The sequence below is a fragment of the Piliocolobus tephrosceles genome, chromosome 17, assembly GCF_002776525.5.
Source record: "Piliocolobus tephrosceles isolate RC106 chromosome 17, ASM277652v3, whole genome shotgun sequence".
In the NCBI taxonomy this organism is placed as follows: Eukaryota; Metazoa; Chordata; class Mammalia; order Primates; family Cercopithecidae; genus Piliocolobus; species Piliocolobus tephrosceles.
The window spans coordinates 52875692-52890007 of NC_045450.1; the positions used below are offsets into that span (position 1 = coordinate 52875692).

At 44.2% G+C, this 14316-nt stretch overlaps 1 protein-coding gene across 3 annotated transcripts in view; it reads left to right on the plus strand.

The window, feature by feature from the left end:
- The window catches only part of DUS2 (dihydrouridine synthase 2), a 53224-nt gene that overhangs the window by 23755 nt on the left and 15153 nt on the right, over nucleotides 1–14316 (plus strand). For all 3 annotated transcript variants that reach the window (XR_002731253.1, XM_023210235.2, XM_023210236.1), the window contains exons 4-7: nucleotides 3585–3676; nucleotides 4506–4549; nucleotides 6289–6349; nucleotides 10777–10824. Coding sequence is in view for 2 of the 3 variants with exons in the window: in XM_023210235.2 (XP_023066003.1) it covers nucleotides 3585–3676; nucleotides 4506–4549; nucleotides 6289–6349; nucleotides 10777–10824 (245 nt within the window). In the remaining variant the exon portion in view is untranslated. The remainder of the gene's footprint in view (nucleotides 1–3584; nucleotides 3677–4505; nucleotides 4550–6288; nucleotides 6350–10776; nucleotides 10825–14316) is intronic.

Sequence of the window (14316 nt, forward strand, 5' to 3'; positions counted from 1 at the left end):
CTTTGCTTTACTGAAATCATAGGGTTGGAGTGAGGACCAAATAAGATAAGGTACATGTAAGTGCTGTGGACACCCTGTGCTCTGTGCAAATGTGTTTGTGATGAATTGTAGTTTTGCTGATACTTTATTGATGAGGCTGATTCTGCTTTGATTAGAGTTGTGGTATATTCCTTGAGGTTTTTGATACATATGTATATGCTTGTGAAATCCTTTTTTTTTTTTGAGATGGGATCTCCCTCTATTGCCTAGGCTGGAGTGCAATGGCACAGTCTTGGTTCACTGCAACTTCTGCCTCCCAGGTTCAAGCAATTCTCCTGCCTCAGCCTCCCAAGTTGCTGGGATTACAGATGCATGCCATCACACCCAGCTAATTTTTGTATTTTTAGTAGAGAAGGGGTTTCACCATGGTGGCCAGGCTGATCTTGAACTCCTGACCTCATGATCTGCCTGCCTTGGCCTCCCAAAGTGCTGGGATTACAGGTGTGAGCTGCCACACCTGGCTGAATTGTTTTAAATGTATACATTTTTTTCTGTGTGATAAAAAATTCAATATTATAGATCTATATAACCTAGAAAATGAAAATCCTCCATAATCCTCTACCTAAAGAGGTAATCAGAAAGAGGAATAATGTATGTTTTTCTATACATATAGTAAATAATGTGTGTGTACAAAATATGACATGTTTATCCCTCTTCTAGGTCGAAGATAAGGAGAAAAAAATGTATCTGTATCTATATCTATATCATCTATCTCTCCACCCCATGAGATCATATAACACATGTTGTTTTGCCATTTACTTATCTACTAGGTCATTTGCCCATGTCAGTACCTAGGGGCAACTATATTAGAATTGATTTCACCAGAGCCTTAACAGGGGTTCCCAGTGTTTTGCTGTTATAAACAGAGTTGCATTGTAAACACACAAAGATTCTGTGGTTCTTCTCTCATACATCTTACTGCCAGTCATGAGCTCTCTCTGTCAGTGATCACTTTGATTACCTCTCTCAACATGTCATCGCCTTTACCCCACTCTAAAAACCTTCTCATCTGTTTAGTGCTGGGATGATAATAACACCGTCCATGTATGGAAATGCTTTAAGTGTGTCAAAGATCTCATTTATTTCTAAAGACAGCCTTTGAGGTAGACATATTCTCCCATCTGCCATGTTCAGTCTTTTTCATGTATAGTGATCTTTGAAAAGTAATAATGGTCGCAACTATTTGTGGAGCTTCTTTAGGAAGCTGACAGATAAAATACAGTTGCTTCTCATTATGCACAGTTGTTGTTTCTGTAAAGTTGCTTTAAACATCAGATGAGCAGATACTGAACCATCGACCCTGGGGAAAACAAAGGTTTAGGTTTGTGCAAACCTCTGGTCATACTTTCATCAACTCGTCAGTCTATAACTTTTATATGTGTTTCTTTGTTTTTGTTTGGTTTCTTTTTTGTGACCAGGTCTCACTCTATTGCCCTGGCTGGAGTGTAGTGGTGTGAGCATTGATCACTGCAGCCTCAAACTCCTGGGCTCAAATGATCATCCTGCCTCAGCCTTCCAAGTAGCTAGGACTTCAGGTGCACACCTTCATGCCCAGCCAATTTTAAAATTTTTTGTAGAGATGGGGGTCTTGCTATGTTCCCCAGCTGATCTCAAACTCCTGGCCTCAAGTGATCCCCCTGCCTCAGCCTCCCAAAATACTGGGATTACAGGACTGAGCCATCACACCAGCCATGTGTTTCTGTTTAAAGGCATATTATTTAATATATACCATTGATTCACTAACATTGAACCCCCTAACATGGGTAATTGTGCTATAATTTCAGGCCTAAACAAAGCTTATTCAAGATGTGTATTTTCTCCGTAAGGCCCATGACAGTCTTCTTGTGCTTAGGAACATTAAAAGACAGCATTTCAGCAGTATGGTTGGGACCATTTTATTTTATTTTTTTTGAGATGCAGTCTCACTCTGTAGTCCAAACTAGAGTGCAGTGGCACGATCTTGGCTCCCTGCAACCTCCACCTTCCCAGCTCAAGAGATGCTTGTGCCTCAGCCTTCCAAGTAATTGGGACTACAGGTATGCACCACCACACCCAGTTAATTTTTTGTGTGTGTGCTTCAGTAGAGACTGAGTTTCATCATGTTGCCCAGGGTGCTTTTGAACTCCCTGACCTCAGGTAACCCACCTGCCTTGGCCTCTCAAAGTGCTGGGATTACAGGTGTGAGCCACCGCACCTGGCAACTTGGGACCATTTTAAACAGTGAGATCACCAACAAAAAGCATAAGCATGCAGAAATGTGGCACGAAATATACCACAAAAGGGACACTTGTTGACAGTATGAGAGCTGAAGGGAGAAGACAGAGCATCACCTTGTTTGACCTCAGCTGGGAACATGCACAACGGGCAACTCAAAACTTTCACCACTCTGTTCCTGTCCTTGGATGACCATGAAAACATCACAAGTATTGATTTTGGGATCACAAATAAATGTTAGCAAATAGGCACATTTGCAAATATGCAACTATGAATAGTATAGGAGACTGATTGTTATATAGTAACCTTCCACTCACAGCACCTGTCTCACTGTAGATAAATAGTAAATTTCCTGAACTTCAGAGTGACGTTTTCTGGGAAGATTTGGGCCAAATCTGAAACAGACAAACTTCTTCTTCTTCTTTTTTCTTTTTTTTTGAGACAGAGCCTCCCTCTGTTGCTCAGGCTGGAGTGCAGTGACACAATCTCAGCTCACTGCAACCTCTGCCTCCCAGGTTCAAGTGATTCTCCTGCCTCAGCCTCTTGAGTAGCTGGTATTACAGGCACCCTCCACCATGCCCAGCAATTTTTTGTATTTTTAGTAGAGATGGGGTTTTGCCATGTTGGCTAGGCTGGTCTCGAACTCCTAACCTCACGTGATCCACCTGCCTTGGCCTCCCAAAGTACTGGGATTACAGGCATGAGCTACTGCTACATATGTACATTTTGTTTCAACTTTTTTTTCCCCCCAAGATGGGGTCTTGCTCTGTCGCCCAGGCTGAAGTGCAATGGCGCAATCTTGGCTCACTGCAGCCTCTGCCTCCCGGGTTCAAGCGATTCTCCTGCCTCAGCCTTCCGAGTAGCTGGGATAACAGGCATGCCCTACCACGTCCGGCTTATTTTTGTATTCTTAGTAGAGATGGGGTTTCACCATGTTGGCCAGGCTGGTCTCGAACTCTTGACCTCATGATCCGCCCACCTCGGCCTCCCAAAGTGCTGGGATTACAGGTGTGAGCCACCATACCCGGCCCTGTTTTAACATTTTAAACAGAGCAAAATGTTAACCACTATTCAGAAAAAATGCATTAAACACAAACATGCAGTTGAACTAGTAATTGCAAAACAAACAACCATCACCCAGGTCAGGAAATAGACCATTCTCATCATCCGAAGCCTCCCATGTGCATAGTTATTTTTGGTAAGAATGGTATACATTTAGGATTTCTTTCCCCTCCAAGCTTATACTCTGGCCGTGTTTTCTTCCAGGACTTAGGCTAGGGTTGAATTTGCATCTTCATTGAGTGATGCTATGTGTTTGTGTTTTCTTGTAGAGGTGCTCAGCACAGTGGACTTTGTCGCCCCTGATGATCGAGTTGTCTTCCGCACCTGTGAAAGAGAGCAAAACAGGGTGGTCTTCCAGATGGTGAGAGACGCCATTGCTGCGTACCCTCCTGAGGCTCACCATCCCCTGGGATTTCCCAACTCATGCCCTGTGCCAGGCCAGTGTTGAATACTTGGGGTACATTGCACAACGATGGCTTCCTGAAGAGCTGCTTTAATGTTTTCCAAAGAGCCAGTCATGAGTAATTACATTATTGGAGACGGTTTATGGAAATCAAACTATCACAGTCTTGTATGCCTCTAGTCTCAAATTTAATTTACTTACTTGTAGGAATTGTCTGTTTGGCATGATTTCTCTATTGTTTTAATCCCTAGCATTGATTACTCAGATCATAGTCTTTGTTTTTATGTAGTGTATATATATTTCTCATAGAAATAAATTAGGATTTTTCAAGAGTAGTTAAGATTTGTATTTGAGTTGTGATGACTCTATGGTGCTCTTCTGTCACTTTGGGAATTTCTTGGTGCTTTTTCAATAACATCCTGAATGATGTTTAGGTTTCTAAAAAATTGATAGCAATGGGTAACCATGTGATAAAGCAAATCTAGCAAAATGTTAATTGTAGAATCTAAATGGTGAGTGTTTGAATGGTCACTATAAAATGTTTCCAAGTTTTTTATATGTTTGGGTGTAATCATAGTATTGATAACATTTTCTAGACCTTCCAAGTCCACCTTTTTCTGCTGGCAGCAAGCTAGTCTAGTGGGCTGGCTGTTTAAGAGAAAGCCAGCCTGACTCTGTTGTTGGTGTGTGGGGTGTGTGTGTGTATGTGTGTGCTGCATGGGCGTGTTTGTCAGTGCATGTGTATCTGTATCAGGGCAGTGGTTGATGCAGCCTCTTGTGTTCCCAGGGGACTTCAGACGCAGAGCGAGCCCTTGCTGTGGCCAGGCTTGTGTAAGTTCTTCCTCCGTCTTTAGCACTGCCTTTGCCTCTCCTTTGAGCTGTGAGGGTTTAACGTCCTGGTGACTTTGGAGTTGACCCACCCTTCTGCCTCCTAGCCCATTACCTTCTGTTTCCAGGTTAATAGTGTCTGGTTTCCGGCCAGGCGTGGTGACTCATGCCTGTAATCCCAGCACTTTGGTAGGCCGAGGCAGGTGGATCATGAGGTCAAGAGATCGAGACCATCCTGGGCAACATGGTGAAACCCAGTCTCTACTAAAATTACAAAAATTAGCCGGGTGTGGTGGTACGCACCTGTAGTCCCAGCTACTCAGGAGGCTGAGGCAGGAGAATCGCTTGAACCCGGGAGGCAGAGGTTGCAGTGAGCTGAGATTGCACCACTGCACTCCAGCCTGGTGACAGAGTGAGACAACGTCTTAAAAAAAAAAAGAGTGTCTGGTTTCCTTCTGTTTGTGGCATCCAAGGGCTGGCCTGGGACTCATGTGTACCCTCAGTGCCTAGATCTCAGAGACCCTCTATGCGTATTGTGGGGAGCTGTTTTTTTGTAGTTATTCATGAAACTCCCTTTCCAGGGACTCCAATGACTATGAGTCGTAAAGCTTTAAGTATCAAAGTATAAGTAAGACATATTGCTTCCTGAATTAACAAAGACAGGAAGCCTGGGGAACATAGGCAGACCTTATCTCTACAGAAAAGGTGGTGCGTGCCAGTGGTCCCAGCTACTTGGAAGGCTGACGTGGAAGGATCACTTGGGCCCAGGCTGCAGTGAGCCTCCATTGCGCCACTGGACTCCAGCCTGGGGAACAGAGTGAGACCCTGTCTCAAAAACAAAAACAAAGGCAGGAGAGTGCGCTATAGTTAATGTGATAGGTTTTGAAGTTAAGACAGATCTGGTTTGGAATTCTGATTTTGCTACTTGTTAACTATGTGACCTGAGATAAGTTACTTAACCTCAATGAGAACCTAGTTTTCTTACCTATAAAATAGTGCTACCAACCTCTGGCATAGGGAAGGGTAAATGAAATAATGTATGTAAATGTCTTTGCAGCATGTGGTACATAATGAGATCTTAGTAAGTGTTAGCTATTATCATTACAAAGAGAGTGAGAGGGAACTCAGGCAGTTATTGCTGCTGATCACGGACTATTAACATGTATTAATATTTAGGTTGATGCAAAAGTAATTGCGGTTTTTGCCATTACTTTCAGTGGAAAAAAACATAATTACTTTTGCACCAACCTAATACATACCAGAGGATGGAGTGAGGATTCTTCTTACATCTAATAATTGTTTGGATTAAACCATCTGTATAGCCCAGCCAACAAAGGCAGTGCTAGAACTTCCACCAGAAGCTGTCGTCTGGGAAAGGGCTCTTAGGCTCATGTCACTTTTCTGCATTGACAAATGACTTTTACTATTTCAGCCAAGTTCAGTGTGCCCATCTGAGTTATCTGATACAACTCCAAAGTAGCAAAATCCTCTGCGTCTAGCCCTTTGTAGATGTGTGCACACGTTATGTCTTTTCTCTGGATTTCTGCTCAGATGAGGCAGGTGCACATTTTAGGGATGAATTTCTTTCCCATTTTTCAGCTTCTGTCATTGGGGGTTGGTGTGTTTCATAGGGTCAGGGACAGGGTAAGAGGTTCATGAGCACAGGCCCATCCATGCCTTTAATTTTACCTTCTTTGCTTTAATTCAATATTTATTACCTTTACTCCTTCATCCTTTTCCAGAGAAAATGATGTGGCTGGCATTGACGTCAACATGGGCTGTCCAAAAGAATATTCCACCAAGGTAAACTGGTTTCTTTATACTCCTAATGTGGGATGGATATTGTAGGATGTAAATGTACAATATAGGATGTACATGTACATGTAAATGTAGGATGCAGATTAAGAGGCTAACAAGACATAATTAAGTATAGTACCTAACTCTGGATTGGATTCTGTACTAGATGGGGGAAATGCTCAAAAAGATATTGTTAGATGAAGTGACAAAATTAGAATAGGGACCATAGTATATTAGCTAAATATGCTGTATCAATGTAAACTTATGAAGATGACTCTTCTGTGGTTACGTAACAGACTATCCCTATTCTTAGAGAATACATACTGAAATATTTAGGAGTAAGGGGCTATGATATATGTAACTTACCCTCAAATGGTTTATACATATACACACACACTCATATATCACCCACACAATATATCGATTCATAGATTATATCTATTTTATTATATATTATATATAAATAATATGTTACATATTGTACATGTTATATATTATTTATATATTACATAATATATAGGTATATTATATTACATATGATATATATGTATTCCACATATAGTAATACGTATATAATATGTAATATATAATTATATATTACATACATAAATATATATAATTATATGTGTATGTGTGTATATACATATATAGAGAGAGAGAACTCATGCCCAAGTAATAAAACAATGCAAATGTACAGAGAAAAATAGAGTGGACAAGGCTGTGTCTTTTCATGAATAAAACTGAGACACATATCCCAGAAAGCCCAGAGAAGGATTATAAAGAAAAAAAGGGAAAACAACTGAGACATACATTTAAAAAAAAGAGAGGAGGCTAGGAGCAGTGGCTCACACATGTAATCCTAGCACTTTGGGAGGCTGATGCAGGAGGATCACTTGATTTCAGGAGATTGAGATAAGCCTGGGCAACAGAGTAAGACACTGTCTTTATAAAAATTCTTAAAAGTTAAAAAAAAAAAAAGGCCAGGCCTGGTGGCTCATGCCTGTAATCCCAGCACTTTGGGAGGCTGAGGTGGGCAGATCACCTGAGGTCAAGAGTTTGAGACCAGCCTGACCAACATGGTGAAACCCCATCTGTACTAAAATTACAAGCGATCAGCTGGGCGTGGTGGTGTGTGCCTGTAATCCCAGCTACTTGGGAGGCTGAGGCATGAGAATCGCTTGAACCTGGGAGAAGGAGGTTGCAGTGAGCCGAGATCATGCCACTGCACTGCAGCCTGGGTGACAAGAGCGAAACTCTGTCTTTAAAAAAAAAAAAAAAAAAAGGCGGATGCAGTGCAAATGTTCCCATTGTCATATCAGAAGAGATCAGACTATGGTAGCCCAGAGAAGGGAGTGGAAAGGCAGCCTTTAAACTTGGATTTTTATAGGGAAATGTGGTCCTTGGGCTGAGATTTGGGACCCTGTAAGCAGAGGGTGTGGTATAAGCAGGGGCCTGGGGATGAATATGAAGTAGACACAGGGAGGCTTGAGTAGCTTGATTTGACCAGAGGTTTGTCGAGTGGAAGATGATGAAGAAAAAGCGGAGTGCAGGATTGAAAACCTTGATTGGTAAAAGATTAGCTGGACTTGGACTTTAGGTATCTTTGGTCTTTTTTTTTTTTTTTTTTGAGATGGAGTCTCACTCTTGTCGTGCGGGCTGGAGTGCAGTGGTGTGACCGCGGCTCACTGCAACCTCCGTCTCCTGGGTTCACGCCATTCTCCTGCCTCAGCTTCCTGAGTAGCTGGGACTATAGGTGCCCACCACCATGCCCGACTAATTTTTTTTGTATTTTTAGTAGAGACGGGGTTTTGCCATATTGGCCAGACTGGTCTCGAACGCCTGACCTCGTGATCCGCCTGCCTTGGCCTCCCACAGTGTAGGGATTACAAGTGTGAGCCACTGCGCCCGGCGGTTTTGCTCTTTTCTGATTACTTCTTTGTGTTCCTAAATTATGTGAGGAGCAGCATTAAAATGATTTGGAGGCAGGGTGTGGTGGTATATACCATTTATATAAGGAGGATAGGGAATGATTATATATATTTATTTGTTTATTCAGGGAAGATTTTTGGAGAGACACAGAAGAAACTAGTAACATTGGTTTCCTCTGGGGAAGGAAACTTAAGTTTTTATTTGGTTGTGCATAGGTAGTAAATTCCCATTACAGGGGTGCTACTGAAAATAATTAACTAGCACAGCACTGGCACTGATCAGTCAGAAGAGATACCAATCAGTATGCCACACATGTACATACTAGCTAAATATCTGCTCTGTTCTTATGGTTCAAAAATTGAAGCCAGATAAAAAGTATAGATTGAGGTTGGGTGTGATGGCTCATGTCTGTAATCCCAGCACTTTGGGAGGTTGAGGCGGGCAGATCACCTGAGGTCAGGAGTTCAAGACTAGCCTGGCCAAAAGGGTGAAACCCCCCAAAAATATAAAAATTAGCCAGGTGTGGTGGCACACACCTATAGTTCCAGCTACTTGAGAGGCTGAGGCAGGAGAATCACATGAATCCCAGAGGCGGAGGTCGCAGTGAACCAAGATCACGCCACTGCCCTCCACTCTGGGCCACAGAGTGAGACCCTGTATCCAAAAAAAAAAGTGTAGATTGAAACGTTTCCCATTCCTTAGAGAGGGAGACTTCTTACTTGTTACCCATTTGAATCTCTCAAATTTTGAATGTTTTACCTATTCAAAAAAGCAAGTAAGTTAAATAGGAAGGAAGGAAGGAAATTCCATTGTTGAGAAGGCTATTATTGTGGAAGGGGCAGTGAAACTGAATTCTAGATCCTGTGATTCTATAAGGAAGGGCTGGATATATGTGAGTAAAAGGACAGATCGAGCCAGGGGGAGTGCTGGGGCTTCCTCTAGGCCTTCAAGGTTTCTTTTATGACCAATGTAGTCCAGGCTTGGTAGATTTTCCAGCCTACCCCTTTTTCTCTAAAATCCAGGCTCAGCCTGGCCAAGTCTGTGGTGGTTTAATGTTCTCTCTGATTCCAGTTTGTCATCCTTAAGCATGAAATTAAAGTGTAATAATTGAACTTACACTTCCTGAGCATTTTCTGTGAGCATTCATTAGTATGTAATCTTTACACTGGCAGCATATATTTATTGGAATTGTTTTTTTTTTTTTTTTTTTCCTTCATCTCGCTCTTAATGGATTCAGATTTTTAAAGATCCCCCTCCTCCATTATTAAAGTAATTAGTACCATTGTCTAGAAGTTGGAAAATACAGACAAGTACAGAAAAGAGCGGGAAAATCACCAGTAACTCACCATAAAGAGCAACCACCATTACTATTATCAAGATTCAAGCGGTTGTGTGGGTTGGTGGCTTCCATTTCCTGAGGCTTTTGTTAGAGTTGGGCATGGGTCTGGGCTGGGACATTGTTGCTGGCAGAAAAGAAGGTCCTAGACAAGGTTTGTAAGTTGTGTGCAGCTTAGTAGCTTTGCTGGTGGTGTTGATGCCTATGCAAGCATTGGGTATGATAGGAAGAAGGCGCATTTGATCTTATTTCAAAGGAAGGATGATTCATTGTTTTTTAAGGGCTTGGAAGATAGTGGGATTTAGTTTATTAAGACACTGAGACATGGGTTAGGGAGTGGGCAGTCTTGAAAAATAAGTTTTATATAGCCCACTTCTAGATAGATTTGTGGGTTTTACCAAGGGGATCAGAATGATGACTTTTTTTTGTTTGAGATGGAGTCTTGCTCTGTCACCCAGGCTGGGGTACAGTGGCGCAATCTCGGCTCACTGCAACCTCTGCCTCCTGGGTTCAAGCAATGCTTCTGCCTCAGCCTCCTGAATAGCTGGGACTACAGGCGCACACCACCATGCTTGGCTAATTTTTGTATTTTTGGTAGAGACAGGGTCTCACCATGTTGGCCAGGCTGGTTTCGAACTCCTGACCTCAGGTGATCCACCTGATTCAGCTTCCCAAAGTGCTCAGATTATAGGTGTGAGCCACCACGCCCAGCCTATAAATTTTAAAAGTCATCACTCTGGTCCGGCCAGCCTGGTCAACTTGTTGAAACCCTGTCTCTACTAAAAATATATTAAAAAATTAGCCAGATATGGTGGTGCATGCCTGCAGTCCTGGCTACTTAGGAGGCTGAGGCAGAAGAATCACTTGAACCAGGGAGGTGGAGGTTGCAGTGAGCTGAGATTGCACCACTGCACTCCAGCCTGGGTGACAGAGCGAGACTCTTGTCTAAAAAAAAAAAAAAAAAAAAAATTACCACACTTCAGTCGCAGATGTTGTGGGCACAGATACTGCTGCCCTCCTACTTGTTTAAAAGAAGTGACAGTTGCCAGTGGGCCTTGGTCCCCTGGAGGTGAGTGCCGAGGTGATGCCCAGTTGCCAGACCCCATCCCATGGAGAGGGCCATACTGTCTCCCAGCTGTAAGAAGACCTTTTGTGTGTTTCTCCTTAGGGAGGAATGGGAGCTGCTCTGCTGTCAGACCCTGACAAGATTGAGAAGGTAAGTCCTCCACAGGTGAAAGCAGGGGTCCTCAAACACAGCTCCAAACTATTGTTGTCTAGAATGCCTCCTTCCACTAATACCAGATTTACTGATGTCCACCCAGTTTCTCTCCCTGAGGCCTAGCGATTTCCAAAAAATTTTCCCAGTGATTTTGACATGCAGCCAAGTTTGGGAACCCTTGAGCCAGCCTACAGCAGCCTTGAAGTTCCTAAAAATCCCAGAGCTAGAGACATGTCAACAAAGAGCCAGGGGTCCTGAGGACTCATAGAGAACCTCTTCTGTATTGCCTGTCTCCCTTCTGGGAAGGTCTTGAGAGCAGAGGCCAGGCTACTTGTGGTGAGGACAAGCTCAGTGGCCATATGTGTTTGTATGTGTGTGGGTGGATTGGTCTCTCCCAGGGCACTTGATGAAAGCAGCAGTGGGTCCCCTGTGTCCTGAAAGAGTCTACCCCAGCCCTTGGAGAGCAGCCCAGGCCAGGGTTAGGGGAGGCAAGCTGAAGTTAGTCTCTCTCTGCTCCCCTTTCTTTGGTGATTCTGTAGGCTAGCTTAATGAGGCCCTGGGGACAGGTTGGCATTTACTACCTGGCATTGTGAGCTGCCAGGGTATGTGGCAATGACATTCTCTGCCACACCATCTGTATCCTTTGTGTTCCTCTCCCAGTCTGCCAGCCCTTTCCTTTTAGCTCCTTTGTTTTCCTTTTCATTCTCTATCACTACTTCCCTGTCTGGGCTTTAAGCTTCATCCTGCTTCCCGGAGGCTAGAGCAACTTGGGACTCAGGCACCACCAATGAGAGCTGTCATCATCGCCAATGAGAGCTGCATGGTTGCTGTGTCAGCAGCTCAACCCTGCATGTTCCTCCAGCCCCGCTGTCTCTGGGACATAGGAAGACCACTGTGCTTGCTGGATACGTGCCTTCTCATTTTTCCCATGTGCAGCCAGAGATACTCTATCTGTATTGTACCCGTATAATGTGCCTTTCTTTTTTTTGAGACAGAGTCTTGCTCTGTCACCCAGGCTGGAGTGCAGTGGCCGGATCTCAGCTCACTGCAAGCTCCGCCTCCCGGGTTTATGCCATTCTCCTGCCTCAGCCTCCCGAGTAGCTGAGACTACAGGCGCCCGCCACCTCGCCCAGCTGGTTTTTGTATTTTTAGTAGAGATGGGGTTTCACCGTGTTAGCCAGGATGGTCTCGATCTCCTGACCTCGTGATCCGCCCGTCTCGGCCTCCCAAAGTGCTGGGATTACAGGCTTGAGCCACCGCGCCCGGCCTAATTTTTGTATTTTTTAGTAGAGATGGAGTTTCGTCATGTTGGTCATGCTGGTCTTGAGCTCCTGACCTCAGGTGATCCGCCCACCTCGGCCTCCCAAAGTGGTGGGATTACAGATGTGAGCCACTGTGTCCAGCCATAATGTGCCTTTCATTTGATTCTAAACCACTTGAAGTAGACAGGATTGGCATTTATCTCCATTTGATCAAGGACAATAAACTAAAGCACAAAGAAAGAAAATAATTTGCTTAAGATCATATAGTAAATAAGTGGCAGGCAGAGCCAGCTTGTGAGCCATAGTCTCTTCTGACTCCTAGTGTCAGCACCCTCTCCAGGAGCATCTCAGGTTCCAGGTGCCTGGGTATAGTTTGTAAGTGTCAGGTCAATAGGCACCTCAACTTGGAAATCTCCAGTTAGACACTTCAGTGCAGGGTGGAGTGGAAGTAGACATCTTGGATGTCAAATTGGTTTCCACACCTAGGAGAGGGGGCCCCAGCAGGGAGGATGTGGTTCACAACATGATCACACAGGCATTTTTGTTATCCTCCAGCCTCCTGTTTTCTCAGACCCAGGCTGTTGGCTCTGTCCTCTCTACTGCCCCTCATTGAATGAGGCAGATTTCATCCATGAGGCAGCAGAGATACATTCAACTTCAGAAGCCTAGTTCATTCCACTACTTCTCTGATTGGGTACTTAGATGGGCCAGGTTGGACTGATAGATGGGGTTTGCCCCATGGTGGGGAAGTTGCAGGCTTCCACAACAAAGCTAGATGTGGCTTAGGTGTAGGGGCTGGATTCAGTTCAGGTTCAGACCATGCTGGCAAGCTGGTTGGCCTGGGTGAGAGCTTTGCGGGTCTTTCCAGGCTTGGTGTTTTAGGCCCGTGGTTCCATCTGTGGGAGTGTCTTAAGACCACCTCTAGAAATTTTCTCAAAGATTCTTGTTTGGGGTCATGAGAACCTTGGAAACACATAACGTTGGTGGTTGTACAACATTGTGAATGTAATTAATGCCACTGAATTATACACTTAAAAATGTTGCCGGGCGCAGTGGCTCACCCCTGTAATCCCAGCACTTTGGGAGGCTGAGGCAGGTGGATCACCTGAGGTCGGGAGTTCAAGGCCAGCCTGACCAACATGGAGAAACCCCGTCTCTACTAAAAATACAAAAAATTAGCCAGGGTGGTGGCGCATGCCTGTAATCCCAGCTACTCAGGAGGCCGAGGCAGGAGAATCGCTTGAACCCGGGAGGCAGAGGTTGCGGTGAGCCGAGATCACGCCATTGCACTCCAGCCTGGGCAAAAAGCGAAACTCTACCTCAAAAAAAAAAAAAAATGTTTAAGATGGCAAATTTCATGTTATATATATTTTACCCCAATTATAAATAAAGGATGCTATCCGTTGAGAATTCTGCAGACCCTTGGGGTGAGTAGGGGTGGAGAGTGGGATATCAATCTCTTTGAGAAAGCTTCTACCAGGTAACTCTGGTATATGCTCCCTGGATTAAGAACCTCAGTTTTATTTTATTTTTTAAAATATTTATTTATTTTAAGAGGGAGTCTCACTCTGTTGCCCAGGCTGGAGTGCAGTGGTACGATCTCAGCTCACTGCAACTTCCACCTCCTGGGTTCAAGTGATTCTCATGCCTCAGCCTCTGAGTAGCTGAGATTACAGGCATACACCACAATGCCTGGCTAATTTTTGTATTATTAGTAGGTACAGGGTTTCAACTTGTTGTTTAGGCTAGCCTGGATCTCCTAACCACAGGTGATCTGGCCTCCCAAAGTGCTGGGATTACAACAGGCACGCGCAGGGCATCCCCCTTGTGTACACTGCACTTGGGCCATGGCTGACAACTGGCAGGGCCAGGACTTGAACTCAGGTCTCACTGCTTTCCAGGCCTATGCTTTCCTATCCTCATCTGCTGCCTCCCAGAAATCAGGGGAGCGAAGAAGCCTACTTTTCTTCAGTTGGCCAGTGAGTCTATTGAGGCAAGCCTGCTTGTAGGTAGATGTGTTGTTCCTCTGCTCAAATATGGACTTGTCTCTCGTTCTTTCTCCCCAAAGACTTGAATCTGGAGAGTTGGTGTCCAGGAGAGTTTCATGCTAGACCCTGGCCAGAAGACAATTTCTAGTTGCCATTTCTCCTCAGTGTGACCCTTGCAAGTGGCTAGGGTTTTTGGTTACCTAATTTCCTTCCTAGTCCTTAACACACACATGAAACGC